This window comes from Hermetia illucens, chromosome 7 (assembly GCF_905115235.1).
Source record: "Hermetia illucens chromosome 7, iHerIll2.2.curated.20191125, whole genome shotgun sequence".
Taxonomy (NCBI): domain Eukaryota; kingdom Metazoa; phylum Arthropoda; class Insecta; order Diptera; family Stratiomyidae; genus Hermetia; species Hermetia illucens.
The window spans coordinates 4,053,643-4,072,927 of NC_051855.1; the positions used below are offsets into that span (position 1 = coordinate 4,053,643).

At 45.3% G+C, this 19,285-nt stretch overlaps 1 protein-coding gene across 6 annotated transcripts in view; it reads left to right on the top strand.

Moving 5' to 3' along the window:
* The window catches only part of LOC119660903 (neprilysin-3), a 125,560-nt gene that overhangs the window by 90,496 nt on the left and 15,779 nt on the right, over positions 1–19,285 (top strand). For all 6 annotated transcript variants that reach the window (XM_038069843.1, XM_038069844.1, XM_038069846.1 and 3 more), the window contains exon 3: positions 7,290–7,440. In XM_038069843.1, coding sequence (XP_037925771.1) covers positions 7,290–7,440 — 151 coding nt within the window. The remainder of the gene's footprint in view (positions 1–7,289; positions 7,441–19,285) is intronic.

Here is a 19,285-nt window from a genome sequence, read left to right on the forward strand (position 1 = left end):
TCCTCGGGAGTTCGAAGAAGTGATACCAATCCGGACATTGGTTACCTCCGACATTCGCATTTGATGGCCTCTTCTACCTCGTTCTTTTTTGTGAGGCAGTTCTCGAATTTCCAGAGGACACGTGGGTTCCAGGCTGGAAACCAAAGGTTTCTCTCCCAGAAGCCCCTTGACTGCTTCACAGAACGTAACTTTATTTATTGTCCTGGGGCCCAGTTCAACTAGGGTTCCACCAGCCTTTATTTTACGACTGGAAGACACTTCTGTTCCGCTATCGTCGGATTTGATCTTGTAATGGATTTCACTGAGGTCTTTCGCAAAAGTTTTGCCTTCCGTCGGCTTAATAAGCAGAGCTGGCGGTCTAGTCCTCCCTCGTCTCCCCACCTTTTCCTTTGGTGCTCCGTCCTTCGTGTCCGCCTTAAGTTTTTCTGATGCGCGGCGTGTTGTTGTCTTTTGTCCCTCTTCGCCTTCTCCTTGTGCGCCCCGGACAGTGCCTGAGTGAAGTCCCCTTCAGATGCCCTTTCCTCTTTTAATGTTTTCCCCAGTTCGCTTTGCAATGGACTACCTGCGATCTATTTGGCGCTCGTAGTGTTCTCATCGAGAGGCGCGGTTGTTTCTGCTTCCAGCGGATTTTCTCTAAATCTCCATGTCCGCTTAAAATATAAAATTCTCTCCTGGAGCTCCTCCAGCTCCATCAACCCGTTTTCACCCCTTCGCTGAAGTTTTTCTGAAGGAACTCGCACATCGCATGCGCTTCACAATTGTGGCGCATTTTTTAATAAGCCTCTCTTCTTCAGCTTTCGGCAAAGTAAACCACAGCAAGACAGCGCTCCTACTATTGTGCTTCTTTCCGCAGTTATAGCACTCCGTGTTACTGTCTGAATTCCCGTCTCCATTGCATTACTTTGTGAGTCCTCCTCTCCGGCTGTGCATCCCGATGTCTCATTGGGTATTTCAGCCCTCGCCGCGTCTTTCGCTGGGCGCTGGGGCGAGCGACGCATTTTAGTGCTGCGTATAAACGAAGCCAGCTCACTCTCCATTCCCACCATCTCCTCGTTCGTTTTGTTTGTGTGCGCCACTTAAGTTTTTCACCAGCGCATCGTGTGCAAGGGAGCGACCGCAATAGCCAGGAACGGGTATACCCTCAGGGCGAAGCCCCTAGCCCAGTTCCCTGTAGCCTGACCTACGATTAGCTGATCCCGGAACGCACGCACGGATCAGCGCTCGCTCGGGGCAACGCGGTCTACTAATACCGGTTCAATGCACCCGACCAGGGTCCTGAAGGGGCTGGCTCCCGATACACGCCACAACTACCACCAGCTAGGTTCGTATCACCCCATCGACGTCGACAAGGAGTTGCCGACGACTCTAGGGACTCCCAATGTGTTCCGGTGTGTATCGGCCATTTGCAGTTCGCTCTTCGCCGAGAAACTTTCTTGAGGCTACTACCTAGGGCGCAGGTATTATGCCAGCTAGGGGGTCAAAACTACTTGCTCGGGCACCTCCGGGACGCCACTCCCCGTCTCGGAAGCGACCCGTTTAGGTTCGGATGATTCTACCTACTTGAAGGATAAAGGGGCTCTGGCAGTTGTGGCCGGTGGTAGCATAATGGGGGAATCCGTCGAGAATTCCCCGCAACACGCTGAATAGTGTATTTCTGCATGGTTTGAACTAGAGATGGATAGGTTATGTATGTATCATCTGAATGTGTAATATCATATTACCATAAACGAGCGCGATCAAAACATCACGAAACATTACAACATCACCTAGCATCACCGTATTACCACGTCAGCCTATTACCTTGCATTACTGCATCATCTAACATCAGTGAATTACCTTGCATTACCGCCTCACCTTACATCATGTGTACTCTATCCGTAATTTTTATTAGTTCTGTCCATTTATATGTAATTCTAGAAATAATGATAAGAAAGAAAGAGTATAAATAGTCATTTGATTTTTAAATATGCCAGTCTTAACCTCATGCAATTTGACAAGTTTGCTAAAACGTGAAGGAAAATCAACTGAGCGACCCGTCTTGTCAACTAACAGCACGTCAGGCCTATATACGCTGTAAGCAGAACTAGCGAGTACTGCCTACGGCTCATATTGGCAAACCAGACATGTCCCCGTAATCAACCCATGTTTGCATACAATATATATATATGGTTGCCATTCACTCCTTGATGGGGTATAGCGCGTCATCCACACCTACGCGCCATCGCTCGCGGTTATCTAACCCCCCAACCTATATACCATTTTGAAGCTCAGATCCTCTACCAACAGTAATGATCACAAATTAAGCTCCTCTTTGTGAAATGCTCAATATTAACGGAGATATAAGCGTTTAAAGTTTTTCCCAAGATCCCTCCAAATTTAAGAAATTTCCCTGGTACCCAGACCCCCCAACCTATATACCGTTTTCAAGCTCAGACTCTCTACCAATGGTAGTGGTCCCCTTCAGCTCCCACTACGACTTCCCGAGACGCTCGCATTTGTCTTCTACTGTTCTGCGCTAAGTGCGCTTGAGGCGACCCACTCGTTAGCCATCTTGGGAGAGTGGATTCCACCACATGGCGTAATCCGCAATGCTATTGTCGGCCCTCCTTAGATTGTGACCTATCCACTGCCACTTCCGTCTTCCGATCACAGTGCGTATGAGAGGCAGGCCTGTGCGCCGACCAAGTTGTTCGTTTAAGATAGTGTCAGGTCAGCTCACCCCAATGGCAAAACGAAGACAGGTACTGATGAGAGCTTGGAGCCTTTGGGTGACAGTGGAGTTCACTTTCCATGTGCTACAGAAGATACAGAAAGAACACTGGCACAGACCAGTCTCAACTTGACCTTCTGCATTTCCACATTTTAGACAGGGTAGCGAAAGCGGATCTAGCGCTGTTAATGCGTCAGGCAGCATCCAGTTCGGTGCCACCTTCCGCAAAAACCACGCTTCCTAGATATACAAATTGATCGACACTTTCGATCCTCTGTCCATTAATGCAGATAGGGAGAGTGCGATTACCCGTCAGACTGAGAACCTTGGCTTTATTGGTGTTCGTCTTCAGTCAAACTCTACTTGCCTCTTTTCCATCCAGAGCCATTTGATCCAGTTCCATGACCCCGCAAGCAGATTTCATCAGCGTAATAGAGGTGTTTGAGGAAGGATGTCATTGACGATTCAGCTCCTCCACGTTCTCTGGACAAGAAAGCATGAAAAACTTCAGCGACAAAAAGAAGAAATAATATCGGTGACAAGATGGAACCCTGACGGACTCCGAAGTTTTACCTCGGTGCAGCACGTGAATAGTTATTGGCTTCTTTGGAATGCCCCTTCTGCCCAGAGCCCTCCAGATACACTCCCTGTTCCGCTATCGAAAGCTTTCTCGAAATCGGTGAAGAGCAGGTGCAACGCAAATCTAAACTCTGGGCATTGTTCCCAAATGGTCGTCGATAGGTGTCGATGTCGTCAATGCAGGAGAATTCCAAGAGAAAACCAGCCTGCTCACTGCCGATCAAATTTTCGAGATGTTGTTTGATGCGTTTCAGAATTATTTCAGTTATTATCTTTGCAACGGCAGGAAGCACATCCAGTTGTCATATTGTCGCTTGTTACGGTGACTAGCCATTTCATACACAAGAGGAGGAACTTTATCGGATGCGATACGGTTAAAAACCATGGTAAAGTATTCTTTCTCTCTTGGCACGGCATACACTACGCTGAACTTCTCGGGATTTCACTCAGCATTGGAGTTCGAGCACGTCGCGCCCGCCATCGCTGGCAGCGTTCAATAGAGCATTCAACCCCTTCCGTTCATCGATTCGCTTCCACGATTCCCCAGGCAACTAGATCTTATGACGCCACTTTGGGGACTTGGCCAACAACCTGTGTAGCACACGAGCAATTTTGATGTCGGTCCAACATTCATCGGTATTCTCATTAACGTTACTCAGTATAGTTGCCGATCAGCAAGATAGTTCTCCCAACGACAGCTGCGCCATACAAGTCGTAGAAGTTGAACTTAGGGGTTCACCGCTCCTTAACCCTGTGAGAAGTGGCGGATGCAACGTGCGTCGGTGAGTTGACCTTATGGCAGGCTCTGTGTCCGAAAAATGTGCCACCAACGACGAGGCAGTGCAAGTTGCAGAAATGCACGAACTTCCTACCATCGTTGCGGTCATCAAAACATGTTCTATCAGATTACCCACCATCATCACGATGTCACCTTTAGGACATTGCATGCAAGGTGTTGTTAAATCACCTTACATACAGCATTATACCTATATTTCCTCGGCGCGATAACAGATTCGGGAATGAGAAAGTCCAACGTCCCTCACGCCAAACTACACATTCTCGACTGGTCGCTATCAACCAGCTCTTTCATTATGAGCTTTTTATTAACTCGAGTGGCGAACACGCCGTCCTGCATGGCACACAAAAATCCCTCCGTATCAGCAAAAAGCTCACCCTCTCAGAGGATTGAAAGGTTCAAGTTAAGTGGATTCAAACCGCAATCCGCCTTACAAACAACCGCAAGCAAGAGACGCGCCTGCTCTTTGCTGTAAAAATAAGCGCGTAACGAATCGATTTGGTGGTAATGTTGGGCTGCCAAGTAGATCACTCCTCTCCCTCCGATATCACGAGGCAACTTCATCCATTCCATGACAGAGTTTCGACGACGGAATTCGAATTTGAGCATAGTAGTCCGTATCCGTCGCTGAAAGTTTTCCAGATCGGGCTTCGTCCACGGAAATATTCCGAATGCATAACCCAGTAAAGGGATAACGAATACATTCAGTGCGCTTTTTTATTCTTCCCCGAAAGATGCGATTTCAGTATCAGCTTCACAGCTCTTAGGAATGTATAACTCGAGCATGGGTTACTTGCAGATTTCCTAGGTATTTGTACAAGTCTGTTTTGGTCATAACTTGGATATGGAGGTCACCAATGCTATGTCCCGCATATGGCTCGTGATGACCTTTGCAGATGGCTTGGATTTGACATTTGTCTAATCCAAATTCCACCCGAATATCACGGCTAAACTTTTCTACTATTCGCACCAAACTTCTAACATAAACTGAAAACTCGGGATGGCGAGAGAAATCTGTATCGAGTTGTTAAAAGCCGTAACGAACATACACAGGATATCGAACACTTCTGTTGCGTTAATGACAAGAACGGTACTTTGCTTACCAACCGTCGAACCGGATAGATGGCGAGAATATGGTGAGCAGATTTCAACTGAAAAATTTGCTCATCCTCGACTTCCACAATCATTGCCGATATTTGGACCAGTTCAGCACAACTGAAGTGAAGAAAGCAATAAAACGAATAAAATCAAGGAAAGCCACAGGACCCGACTACATGGCATCTGAGCTGTAGAAAGCGAAGAGCTGGGAACCAACACTGTGGTTCATTGAATTCTTTAATCGGGTTATTCAGGAAGGAAGACCACCATCTGACTGGCAAGAAAGTACCACTGTTCCAATATGGAAAAAGAAAGCTAATTCAGCAGAATGTTCAAATTCCCGTCCGATCTGATTTCTCTCCCATATCATGAAAATTTTTGAACGCATTCTTGAAAACCGTATTGACGAAATTATTGAAATAACCGGGAATCAAGCCGGATTTGTCAAAAACTGGTAGATTACTGACGCAATACACGCTGCACGGTTACTCACCACTCCTCTTTGTTCTTGTTACGGACACCGTCACACGGGATATCAAACGTCCAGCGCCCTACACACTGCTTTATGCAGATGATGTTTTCCTAGCGTCTAATAGCAAAAATGATCTCGAGGAACTTGTCCAAAAATGGAATGATCGTCGCGTGTTGCATGTCTCAGATTAAATTTAAACAAAACTGAATTTTTGACGACGGATGCCCATAAAACAGGCACAATCACTGTCAGCGGCAGTGATTTGCCCAGAACTGAGCGATTTAAATACCTCGGATCAACGCTATCAGCCAATGGAGAACTGCGTTATGAAATTGCTTCACGCATTAACGCAACCTGGATGAAGTGGCGTTCCACAATTGGTGTTCTTTGTGATCGGCGTATCAACGAACGTCTCAAATCTAAAATTTACCGCAATGTCGTCCGTCCTGTCGCCCTCCATAGTTCTGAGTGTTGGCCAACAAGAAAAGTCAATGAACGGCGCCTTGCGGTAATGGAGACAAAGATTTTGCGTTGGACTATTATAATAGCGTGACACGTTTTGATCACATCCGAAAGGAGGATATCTGTGATCGTTATGGGGTTGTACCGATCGTGGGAAAATTGCGAGAGAGGCATCTTCGATGATATGGTCACGCAAATTGCGCTAACGAGAATTCACTTGCCAAGATTGATCTGAATATCGAGTTTGATGGTAAACGACCAAAAGGCAGGCCGAAACAACATTGGCTTGATACGCTGGATGGGGATTTAAAGCCCTCAAGATTGCACTCTGATCAGGCATCCGATAGAGCCAAATGACCAAACCGACCACGACGAGCCGACCCCGCTTGTGAACGGGACAAAGGCTGAAGAAAAGATACCTTCAGAAAAGGCGAACCGAAAAAATGCTCTGTTTGTTAGAGCTCCCCAAACCGTAACATTATAATGCTTTACAGTTGGAAGCAGATGCTCGGGTTTTGGCAAGACGTTTCCTTCATTACTATTTCCGAAGAAATTGGCTTTATTTTCATCCGTGAATCATACCTTTTTCGAAGGCTCTTCATCCTTTTAGATTTTAACATCTATGCAAAATCTATGTGGGGTTACTTTCCACTAATAAATTATTTAGCGCAAGGTACTCAACTGTGATAACCACGAGAATGGATAACTCTATGAATGGTTTTGGGATAAGCAGTTTTATTGGAAGTTATTGCCACGCATTTTGGCAATTCTTATCCAGAAATTCTCTGATTTTCATTCACTTTACCCAAAATGACTCGACATTCTTCACTAGAAAATTCTTTTGCTCGACCGCTTTTCGCTCCATTTCCCACAAATCAATACTTGTCTGTCTGTCACACCCGATTCACTCAACAACGGGTGGACCGATTACCACGAAATTTCGTGAAAAGTTGTGGTCTCTAAATCCGCTAGCCGCGCTAACCATACAAATGAAAGGGGCTGTCCACTTTCTTCTCTGGCAAGCTATGTGCGAATATTTTTTTTTTTAATTTGTGCCTAACTGTACCCTGAAATTTATTCTGTTTATCGCACTCAATAAAATAAGAAGAATATTTTTAGTAGACATAAAGTTAGGTCAGTAACTATTTTTTTCTTTTTCTTGTTTTTCACAGGGAACATCATTATGGAGATCTCGAAATAAATTAGAAAAGTATTTAATAGTAACAGCACTTATCCTTACTTTTATTATCATACTTTTAATTGGAGTTTTATCGTCGGGCAGCAGCAGAGACCAGAAGTCTGCACATGTACCACATACTAAACGTAAGTATCCCAGTTGATTTTTCCTAATCTTTTATGCTGTTTGAAATGAGATCCTTTGAATCATTTGCATGATTTAACTTTGAAATTATCAAAAATATCCGTTTAAAGAACAATACCCCGAGAGTCTTAGACTCTACGAACACTTAAATCACTTCCCTACTCTTCTCGTTTTCCACTGATATTAAGAGCAAAATACCTCACGAATGGGATTTAGTCATGTAGTGAAAACTTACATAAGCAACAATGAATTGTATTGCAAAGTATGGAATATCGGCATAAAAAAAGATTTACTTGCCTGAAGATAGGGCAGCACTAATTAAATAAATGGTAAATGAATACACGATAGTTAAGAGAGCAGAGCGTCAGCCTCCCAATCTCGCTGCTCTGGGTTCGAATCCCAGTTGTCATGGGTAATCTGTGCTCGTCTTATGTTTGTCTCGCTGTTGTAAACTTATCACTTGCACAGCGTTAAATGTGATGATAGTGCAATTGAAGCACAATCTGACTATGTACTCCACTAAGGTGTGAACAGGAAACAGTAGACGAAAAGCAGATGATTGTATATATGTATATATGGTGGCTATTCCCCCTTGGTGGATTATAGTGCGTCAAATACACCCACTCTTGGGGCGACTCACCCATCAGCAGCACCCATCTCGAAAGAGTAATATGTGACTTATCCACTGCCACTTCCGCCTTTCGATCACATCCTCGAGCGACATTCAGTTCGGTACCACCGTCGGCTGGAACCACGCTTTCTTAATATATAAATTCATCGAAGACTTTGATGCTATGCCCATTAATACAGATAGGGAGAGTGCAATAATCCGTCCTATAGAAAATTTTGTTTTTGTTGGTGTTTATCTTCAGTCCTCTACTTGCCTCTTTTCTCAAATCCAAAGCCATTTGGCCAAGGAGCATCACCAGACGAGAGAGGAAACAGATTTCATCAGAGTAGTCAATGTGTTTTAGGAAAGATGTTATAGTCCATCGACCTCCTACGCTTCCTCCGGTCAAAGCGGTTTGAGGAAAGTCACACTTAACAAGAAGAAATATGATAATATCGGTGACAAAATGCAATCCTGGCTCTGAATTATTGCCTCAATGCAGCACGTGACGCGCCATCATAAGCCGGTCTGAAAATAGTTATTAGTTTCTGCCGAATGTCCCTCCTGCCTAGAGCACACCAGACAGACTCGCTGTTCCGCTATCGAAAGCTTCCTCGAAATTGATACAGAAGTAGTGAAGGTGAAGCGTACATCCAAACTGTGCGCACTGTTCCAAAATGATCGGTAGGGTGTTGATGTGGTCAATGCAGGAGCATAGAAGGCGGAAACCAGCCTACCCTCTGTCGACCAAGCTTTCGAAGTTTTCATTGGAGCGTTGCCGAATTATTTTAGCTAATATCTGTCTAGTGTCCGGATAGCTGAGTAGTCAGGGCCCCAGTAGATCTACTATAGGCAGTACTCACACTAAAATGACCCCACTTGCGAATGTGCTTATCTGTACACATCAGAGACGCTAAACAAGGAAAAGGCATAATCTTCGTCAAATCGTATTGGTAAAAGAGAGATCGGTGAGCTTTTGCTATTCTGGTACTACGGCGTGCTCACCCATATAGCAAAAAGTTGTTTCACGTATTCACTTATACATAAGCAAAAACTTGCTGATCTCGCCAATACATTGGCAAGTCCGGGCGGTATGTCAAACACAGCTGATCGGATTTTCGTTACATCTCGCTTATGCTCAAGGGCAAAACAATTTGAAATCGTGCGTATTCGCACTGATTTCCCCCCTTGAGGGACAAGGGGGAGTGTGGTAGCTGTCTAGTATCTAACTGTGGTCAGGGCATAAGGCTGTCGTACGAAAGGTCGCGGTTCAAATCTCACTAGTATCAGTGGAATTTGTATCGTGATTTGACGTCGAATAGCAGTCGTTTCAGCTGTGAATGAGTACCTGAGTCAAATCAGGGTAATAATCTCGGGCAAGCGCAATGCTGATCACATTGCCGCCTACAGACTACCCTGTAGTGTACCGTTACGGTCTTGAATGAAGTGCTGTAATACACTTCAAGGTCCTGATCCCATTGAATTGTTACGCCAACGATTATTATTATATTATAATATCTTCGTCGCTATTAGTTTTATTTCTTAGATTGTGGTAATTCAGAAATTCTTTGAATTGCCAAGAAATCAATTTATGGAAAAGTTCAAACGAAGGACTGTGCTTGAAAGAAAGTGGTTAAAAGAAAATTTTCTTAGGAGCTTTGCATTTTTTTTTGTCGTTGTAAATGGCGCTGGTGAATTTCTTGTGCACCAATAATAGTTATAACATTGGGGATTCCCACTACGTCCTGAAGAACTATTATGTCTCTCAAATGACGGTTTTCTATCTTCCCCTAAACGTCCTGGACTATCCCGTTGCTAGTAAGCTACTCCTGTCAACTGTTGTTCCGCCTTTTTAGAAGTTATGATCTTCGCGACTCTACAGAAGAATAAAAAATTTATCGTCTAACTAATAAAAGGTTGTGTTGAGAGAGGAAGAGAGAGCAGCGAAACTATCAGAAATGGCACGGAACGGCAGTTGTGAAGCACATGCGATCTGCGACGTTCCTCCAGAAAAACGGCGGCAAGGGGGTGAAAAACGGGCTAATGGAACTGGAAGAACTCCTGGACAGAATTTCATACTATAGACGAACATGGAAAGTAAGACAAAATCCGCAGGAAGCAGAAACAACCGCGCTTCCCGAGGAGAACACCACGAGTACCAAACGGATCGCTGACAGCCCATTGCAGAGCGAACTTGATAAAAAACGAAAGGAGGAAGGGACATCTGAAGGAGACTTCACTCAGGTACTCTGCAGGGCTGAAATGAAGAAGGCGCCCCGCGACACACACATACACACCTATGTTTCACCAGGTAGGAAAACTTCGTCAGTTTCGAAAAATACTAATTGACCAATTTCATCTGATACCTCACATGACCATATTCTTTAAAAAAACATCTTACATCATATTAACTTTTGTTTTTACGGTTTTGTTTAAACCCCAACCTTATCTAAATCGATTCACTATCTGCCTACCACACTCACTTTCCTCTAAAACAACTGAACCGATCCGAACGAAATTTGGTAGACAGATGCGAACTATGAGACCCCACGTATACAGTGGGTGATTTAAATTTACGTGAAGTTTAAATGGGGGCTCCCCATACATGCGAAGGGGAGATGTAAATACTTTTTTCACCGGATATAGTCATGTAGGGCATCAAATGAAAACTCTCGATTAGTACTTTCCAAAACTGATGTGGATGATAAAGTGCGCGAGTAAGGTGTTAAAATGTGCATACTTAAAGTGAGACAAGACTCATTTTCCGAAACTACCCAATTCAAAAATCTGACAAAAATGACGGTGGTTCGCTTAGACGAAAGTTTCAAAATATGTCCCATTCCGATATCTGCTCAAATAAGCGTAATAATAATAATAATACTGTAGCCTGTCCCAAGCCCGGTTGTGAAAGTAGTAGGGATCGATAACTTCAGTCTGAATGTCTGTACGCCACCGCAGCGTCTCAGGGGAGGTGAGGAAAGTGTAGGAAATTTGCAGTCTTGCAGATTACTCACTGAGGAAGCTATCACCACACCTGGTAGTTAGGTATAAAATGCAAATCCCTCTAATGAGAAGAAGGAGAAACTTGAGGTCCGGAACGGATAATCGGCGGAAGTCGTCTGACTTGGTGACTGGGTCGGACTCCCGTAATAGACAGCACTGCGTCGAAACCGCTAGTCGTTGGGCTGTTCGACGTGTAGGCACCACAACGACCAGGAGCGTTGCTCCGCCTACTACAGCTATTTCTCCACAACCTGTGGCGACCACTTCAGCATGTTCGCCTCGGCAGCGGATGAAGTGGACTGAGGCAATGAACCTATTTATCATCCGCTCTTACTACGAGATAGCGGCGGGGCGGGCACAACATCTTACCGCCCCTTGTGGCACCAGAGATTTGTCGAACGTTTCCCCCATTTCGCGCGCGTGACTGTCCAGCAAGTCGCAGACCAGTACCGCTTTATAACTCGCAGCGACACAATCCCTCATCATCAGGGAGCGTGCTCGACTTGAGGTCCTCGCGGAAACTGGTGACCAAGAGTCGATAGGGGCATCAACAACACCACGCCGCACTGTAGCCAACAGTTTCAGTACTCGCAAGGCACTCTTCTCCACCGTCCAGCTGAGGTTACCGAAAAGGTTCAGGACGAATTCCAAAGAGCGTATATAGAATTCTCGGAAATGGATCCTTTGCATAGACCAGGTATTCCCAAGCTCTATGCATCTCCAGCAACTCCGAAAATTTTATCTCAAATCAATGATAAGGTTGCATCTCGACTGTGTCCTGATATGTCACTGCTGCAACTACAATCGCTTGTGTGTGTGTGCTTTCGCGTTATTGGTTTGAGTGACCGAAGAGACCCCAATCGAAAATTCGGCGTGGGCGGGACTCATTAAGGCAGGACATTGCTAGGCTGATTCAAATCAACTCTGGCAATGCCAGCAGACGGGTGAAGAATACAGTGCAGAGGATTTACAGGAACTATGCCATCCCCAGCGAAACACACATAGTTAAAATTCTGGACACACTAAAGCATAAACTTTCAGTCGTATGCAGTTGGTTGCGACGAGCCATAAACAGCTCGAAGCACTGAAGTGGCACAGGTCTGGATCAGGTGTGGAACTTTTGGTACAAAAACTTCACCAGTATACACGGTCAGTTGGCACACGGCATAAATCAGGTCATGAGTCGGCCGGAAAAATTCCCACTCTTCCTCACTGTGGAGATTACCTACCCTATCCCTAAAAAGGACACGATGCACGACCGCGAGCACACAAAACTGATAACTTCCCTACCAACCCTCTACAAATTCATAACGTCCATCGTTAGTGAAAGGGTCAATGCGAACCTCAAGGCCAACAGCATTCTGTCCGAGGAGCAGAAGGGCTGTCGAGTCAGTTCAAGGGGTTGCAAAGAGTAACTCATTATCAACTCGGTAGTTGTAGGACAAGCAACTAAAGCCCAAAGAAACCTTTTTAGTTACTATATTGATTATGCCAAGGCTTTCGACAGCGTCGCTCATACCTGCCTAATCGATGTCATACATCTGTATTGCATTGATCCGAAACTAATAAAGTTTTTGACGACAGTCATGGAAGAGTCGCAACCTCAGAGCAGGGGGATTATTTGAGTCCCCTTTGGTTTTGTATGGCACTGAAACCCCTTTCATGGCTACTTAATGATGCTAGGGGGTATGGTTTTCCAATAAAGTATGGCCTGTGTACTAAGTGCGAATTGGCACACTTGGTGTACTTAGACGACATCAAGTTGTATGCTGGTACTGACGACCACCTTAAAAGTCTGTTGCGAATAGCAGCTCGGAGACAAGAGAATCTCAGGGCAACGATCTCCGTGTTCCACCAGTAGTTTGGCCTCTTGCCATGGTGCAAACGTCGTCGCGGCATCATAGCGTCGCATGCTTCGGTTACACGCTGAGACAGCTGTGTGACCCTTTCCACCGCTGTTCCATCCGGATCATGGGCTCCCTCTACTGCGGCCAGGAATGTCTCTTCGTCGAAAGCTCGGATAGACCAGCCACCTCCAGAGCGTCGTTGACTGGTTCCCCGGTTCCCAATGCGGAGGAAGATGGCCTGGTGGTCACTGTGGGTGTAGTGCTCACTCATTTGCCAAGCCATCTCCCTCACCAGTGAAGTGCTAACAAATGTCAGGTCAACGATCGAACAGACTTCTACACCTAGGAATTATGCAAGAAGCCCATGCTCGATTTGGCGATCTGAAGGATGATCTGCTGCCCAAATTCCTACGACCTGTGAAGCTGGTGCTGAAATCGCATCTCTCGGGGAAGAATAAGATAAGCACTTTGAATCCATTCGCCATCCCTCCACTGGCTAATGCATTCATAATATTGCCGTGGACGAAGATTGACCTGGAAAACGTCCAGCGGCGGGTACGGACTACTATGTCCAAATTCCGAAAGTATCATCCAAATTCTGTAGATGAATCTGCCTCGTAATATTGTAGGTAGGGACGTGGTTGACGTGGCGGCACAACATCATCGCCACGTCGACTCGCTTCGCGTTTATTTTTACAAAAAAAGGGCGGGCAAGTCCCTTGCATGCAGCTGTCACTTAACTTGAAGGATTGAACTTTCAATCCTCTAAGTGGGGTGAAGTCGGAGCAAGAGCGGATCGATGAATGGAAGACGAAGGCAATGCACGGTAAACACGTGAATTGTCTTTGGCAACCATTTATCAATTTGCATTTGTCGAACAGATTGTGTTTATTTGTCAAGCCACGCTTGTCCTGTCCACATGTTCACTCCTTTGTGAAGTATAAGTCCATCCTATTTTCAATGAGACTGTGCTTAAGGTTCATTATCATGTTACACTATTGTGCAAGTGGCAGGTTTACATTGCTGCACACTGAACTTAAAGGGGAGGTACCTAGAAGATGGGTTTTTCGCCTTATATGTCTAGGTGGGGTATCAACATGAATTAGTACTTTTGAAGGCAAATATTGGTTTTGACATTGATTACAAAAGCGGAGAGTGTTGGGGCTCGAAAAGGGTTAATTACTTGAAGGAGAAGAAACTACCCGACTAACAAATTTGAAAAAGAACGCGTCCACGGTATCTAGGCGCCAAAATACTCTCCGTTACGATATCTGCTGAGATAAAGTTAAAAATAGTATATTATTAAGTTTTGAAAATTTCCTGCGAATACCCCTTAAGTTCATCCTAGATCCTTAAGTTGTTGTAATAATATAGGCTATAATATGGAGGACCATACTGGAAAGCTTGGTGGAAATCCTACTGTTATATACAAGGTGATAATAGGTTAAATAGGTTGCCTCTTTCGTGTTAAAATAAAAGGTATAATTTCAATGCCACGTCGAGTTGAATAACGGGTATATTCAACGTATATACACTACGAGGTGGAACCATTGTGAACCCAAATCGATTCAATGTCTATCTGCCTGTCACACCCGATTTACTCGAAAACGTCTGAACTGATAGTCACGAAATATGGTGATTACGTGTGGTCTGTGAATCGCTTTACATATGGCAAGTGACGCTATTTTGTGTTGGGTTTGAAAGGGGACAATTTCTTTTCACAGAATATGGCCATGTTGGGCATCAAATAAAATAGCTCTATTAGTACTTTTCGAAAATCTTCTTGGTTTTAATTTCGGGTGAAACATACGGGAGTGAGAGCTCAAAATGTGAGCCCAAAAAAATTAAGTAGGTCTCCTTCTCAGAACCAATCCAACAGAAAAATCTGAAAAAAATCACAGTAATGCTCCTATACAAGATCTAGGTCTGAAAATACATCCCGTTCCAATATCTGCACAAATAAAATTAATAATAGTATATTACCATATTTTAGAAATTTACCTGAAAACCGTCCCTTAAGCTCATTCTAGAAGTAGTAACAGTATGGATGATAATATAGGACATTGTTCCTGACAGTTTGAACGTAATCTGACTGTTATTAACAAAGTTATTGAAAGTTGTATTTCTGCATTTCGCATAAATTTATTGCATTCTAAGACGTGTATGACGTCATTACCATGGAAAGTGCACTTATCTGAACGGCGTGGTCCATGAGGTCATTTTTGTTTTTCTTGTTTAGCTGTTTTTAGCTATTTGAATGTCAATTTCAATTACTGGTGACAGGCGTGTGTATCTGTTTATATGTGCTAATGGAATTTGCGGGTAGTGTTTAATAAGTAGGACATTTTTTTTTATGGATGGAGGTGGAAATCTTAGTAAGACGCTGCTGCGCCAGGTTGCAGCAGTGTGTGGGATTCGCATCCACTAAAACCACCCCCACTCTTCCGCCCCTCCCTGCGGCACGCGAAGACCAAACACTCCGTCGTACACTATGTTCCCAATACAGAACCTTGAGGCACACCTGCTGTCACAATGTACTCCTTCGGCCCGTCGTCCGTCTCGTACCAGAGAAGTCTGTCCGAAAAGTAACTCTCGTTGAGCCGAGCCAAGCAGCTAGGAACACCCAGTTTGGCCAAAGTGCCCTTAATCCAGCCCCAGTTGGCTGAGTTAAAAGCATTTTTGACGTCCACCGTCACCAGAGCACAGCATTTGCCCATGGCTATTGCATTTCGAGCCAATTCCACGACCTTTACTACTGCATCGACCGTAGAACGGGCTCGCCGAAACCCATATTGCCGCTCTGAAAGACCACCCGCAAGCTCGATGAACGGAAGCAGTCTGTTGTATATCACCCTCTCCAACATCTTCCCCATGGTGTCTAAGAGACAAATAGGGCGATATGAAGAGGGCACGCCGGGTGGTTTTTGGGACTTCGGTAGCAACACCAGTTTCTGCCTCTTCCACTGGGCGGGAAACACTTCTACTGTGCTTGCGAACTACCTTGGTCTGGCCTTGACCGCCACCTTCAGAGCCTTGTTCGGAATTCCGTCCAATCCTGGAGCCTTGCTGTCCCCAGTACGTCTGCAGATTTCCCGAAGTTCCTCTTCGGTAATCGGATCTTCTTCATTACAACTTGGTAGGCTGTACCCCACAGATTCGTATTAGCCTCCATGCAGAGCTTCTGGTAGCATACCCGCTTGCTTCTCCGAATGGCCTTCTTAAAGTTGCTTTCCTGTGGGAAAGTCTCCTCGCTCGGAGACAAGAGGATCTCAAGGCAGCGATCTCCGTGTTCCACCAGTTGTTTGGCCTCTTGCCGTAGTGCAAACGTCGTCGTGGCATCGTAGCGTCGCATGTTTCGGTTACACGCTGAGATAGCTGTGTGACCCTTTCCACCGCTGTTCCATCCGGATCATGGGCTCCCTCCAATGCGACTAGGAATAGTTCCTCGTCGAAAGCTCCCATAGACCAGCAAACCGCCTTAGCCTTTCCACCTCTAGAGCGTCGTTGACTGGTTCCCCGGTTCCCAATGCGGAGTAAGATGGCCTGGTGGTCACTGTGGGTGTAGTGCTCACTCACTTGCCAAGCCATCTCCCTCGCCAGTGAAGTGCTAACAAATGTCAGGTCAACGATCGAACCCGACCCTCTCCCTCGAAAGGTGGGCACGCATCCAACGTTGGCCAGCACGATGTTCAGCTCCGCAAATGACTCCAACAGAATTTGACCTCTGGTGTTCGTCGATCGGCTTCCCCACTCCAGGGCCCACGCGTTGAAATCGCCCGCAATGATTTTAGGGCTGCGGTCTCCAGCGCCCAACACCAGACTGTCTAACATCTCCTCATATTGTGCTAAGGTTGCACTAGGAGGAGCGTAGCAGCTGTAAATATGGACACCATTGACCTTCGCCCTTATAAAACCGGCTGCCGGGGGACCATGACTTCCACGCCCAGATTGCGGCGTTCCCAGACGGATCCACCGCTCAAGTCGCACCACCGTGATTTCTGTACGGCTGGCAAATAGCCGCGACATCCACATTCGACTCTCGAATGGTTTGCGAGAGCAGGTCCTGAGCAATCCCATTTGCCTGTGCGGTTCAGCTCCCTCCTATATACCGGACATCTGCTGCTTCCCGCAACGTGCCGGTCGTCCACGCCCTCCTTCCCACTAAATAGCATACACCGTGGATCTCCGGTGCAATCTTTGATGACGTGGCCCTCTTCCCCACACTTCCTGCAACTCCTCGACCTATCATGCTGCTGCTAGTGCATGCCGCCACAAAATGGCCGAAATCGAGGCATCTGAAGCATCTCTTTAGAGATATTTGCTACCTGAGCCTGCACACGACCCAACCTACTCTTACCTTGCCCGCGGTAATTAACTTAATAGCTGATTCCGCCGGCAAACTAATAATAGCGGTCTGTGTGCCGCCATATGCCTTCTTCATCCTTTTTATGGCACTCTGGTCTATATCGCTAAGGTTGAACTGTTGCTTTAGCGCAGCACAGATGTCCTCCCGTGAGGTGACCTCATCTAGGTCCTTGCATTCAACCACTATCTCCCGTTTTCGAGCTCTTACCTCAGCTTCCTCTCCTAGTACACTTTCCACCTTCCCGCGGAAGTTATCGGCCGACTTGTCGGCGGATCTACTTAACTCCAGTATCAGATCCCCTCTCTATGTTCGCCTGATACGGCTTACACTATCTCCCAAATCCTTCAATTCCGGGTCTGAGATCATCTTTCGGAGGATGTCGGCATAGGACATATTTCCCTTCTTGGAAATAATTATTATTTCCGGGCGGAGCTTCTTTTTGTCCTTTTTCCTCTTGTTGCTCACCTTAGTCCATTGTTCGGGCCTCCGGGCGTTGGTTTCTTCCACTTTTGTAGGTGTTATGGCTGCAATCGTGAGATTACCGACTTTCGCGGGTACTCTCGCCGGCTCCGCCTTCTTTGGTGAAGAGGCTTTTTAAGGTTTTGTGTAAACACAAAACCTTATTAAAATCGGTTTACTGTCTATCTGTCTGTCTGTCTGTCTGTCTGTCCGTCACACGCATTTTTCTCGGAGACGGTTATAGCGATTAACACCAAATTTGGTAGAAAGGTGGGAACTGTGAACGCTCACGCATACAGTGAATTACATCCTTTTACGTCGAATTTAAGGGGGGGTCCCCATCCATGCAAAAGGGTAGTGTAAAATTTTTTTTCATCAAATATAGTCATGTTGGGTATCAAATTAAAGGTCTCGATTAGTACTTTTCAAAGGCGATCTTAGTTTTGACATTCGTTGGAAAGGTGGGGAGCGCGGGGGGTTGAAAGTGATCACTTCTTTAAGGGGCCATTCTCAGAAACTACTAAACCGAAAAATCTGAAAAAAATCAGGATGCTGCCACTATATGGTGCCTGGGCTCCGAAATACCTTTCATGCCGATATCTGTTTAAATAAAGTTAATAATAGTATATTACTACAATTTTTTGTAATTGGTTAGGAACCCCCCTTAAGTTCATCCTAGTACCATGAAATTTTGCAGTGATATAGGCTATAATATAGAGCATGATCTTGCCAAGTTTGGTGGAAATCGCACTATTACGAACAAAGTTATAATACCTCAAATTTGCTGCTTCTTCGAAAATTGAAGACTATGAATGTCAATATCACCCGAAAGTGGATACTCTCACATAATATATGGATATATTACGTGCTACATACTAAGAAATACACAAAACCTTTCGTACCTGAAGCGTCCAGCTTCCGGTTTCCCGACTACCAAAAGAAACCATTTTTCTCGGTGGTGATCGCCCAAGCTTCGAACTCCTCCTATCCGGATCCGGTGTGGACCTAATTTCCACTCCACCATTATCTCTTGTAGCATTAGATGCCACAGTAGCCAAGTTTCCCCCAACTGAGGCACTGCGATCGTTGGATATCGACGGCCGGGAGCCCGCTTGCTGACTCCCAAAAACCGCCGGCACTGGGTTTCCGAAGGCCTGCACCGTAAAAAAACTACTTTTCTCCTCTTCCATATTTTCCTTATCCGCACGAAGGGACGCGCCTGATGGGAGATTTGGCAACTCCGCACAGGTAATAAGTAGGATATGTATGTATGTATGTATTATAGTATATGCTTTTGTGCATAGAGTACAGCGGAAATGCGTCAAGATCCGTTAGGTCAATTAGATGGAATATTTGTTTATTTTGAATGAACACGATGATTATGGAATATTTTATATTCTTAGCTATGTACGATTGGGAAAACGTCCATAGAGAGTTGCTCACATAAGATGAACACCTTTTGCCTGAAGCGCCGAGCTTCCGGTATTCCGACTTATTTTTAAACAAATCTATATATATTGAATGAATGCAATCTTATTATCCATTAAAATATTAAATGATTT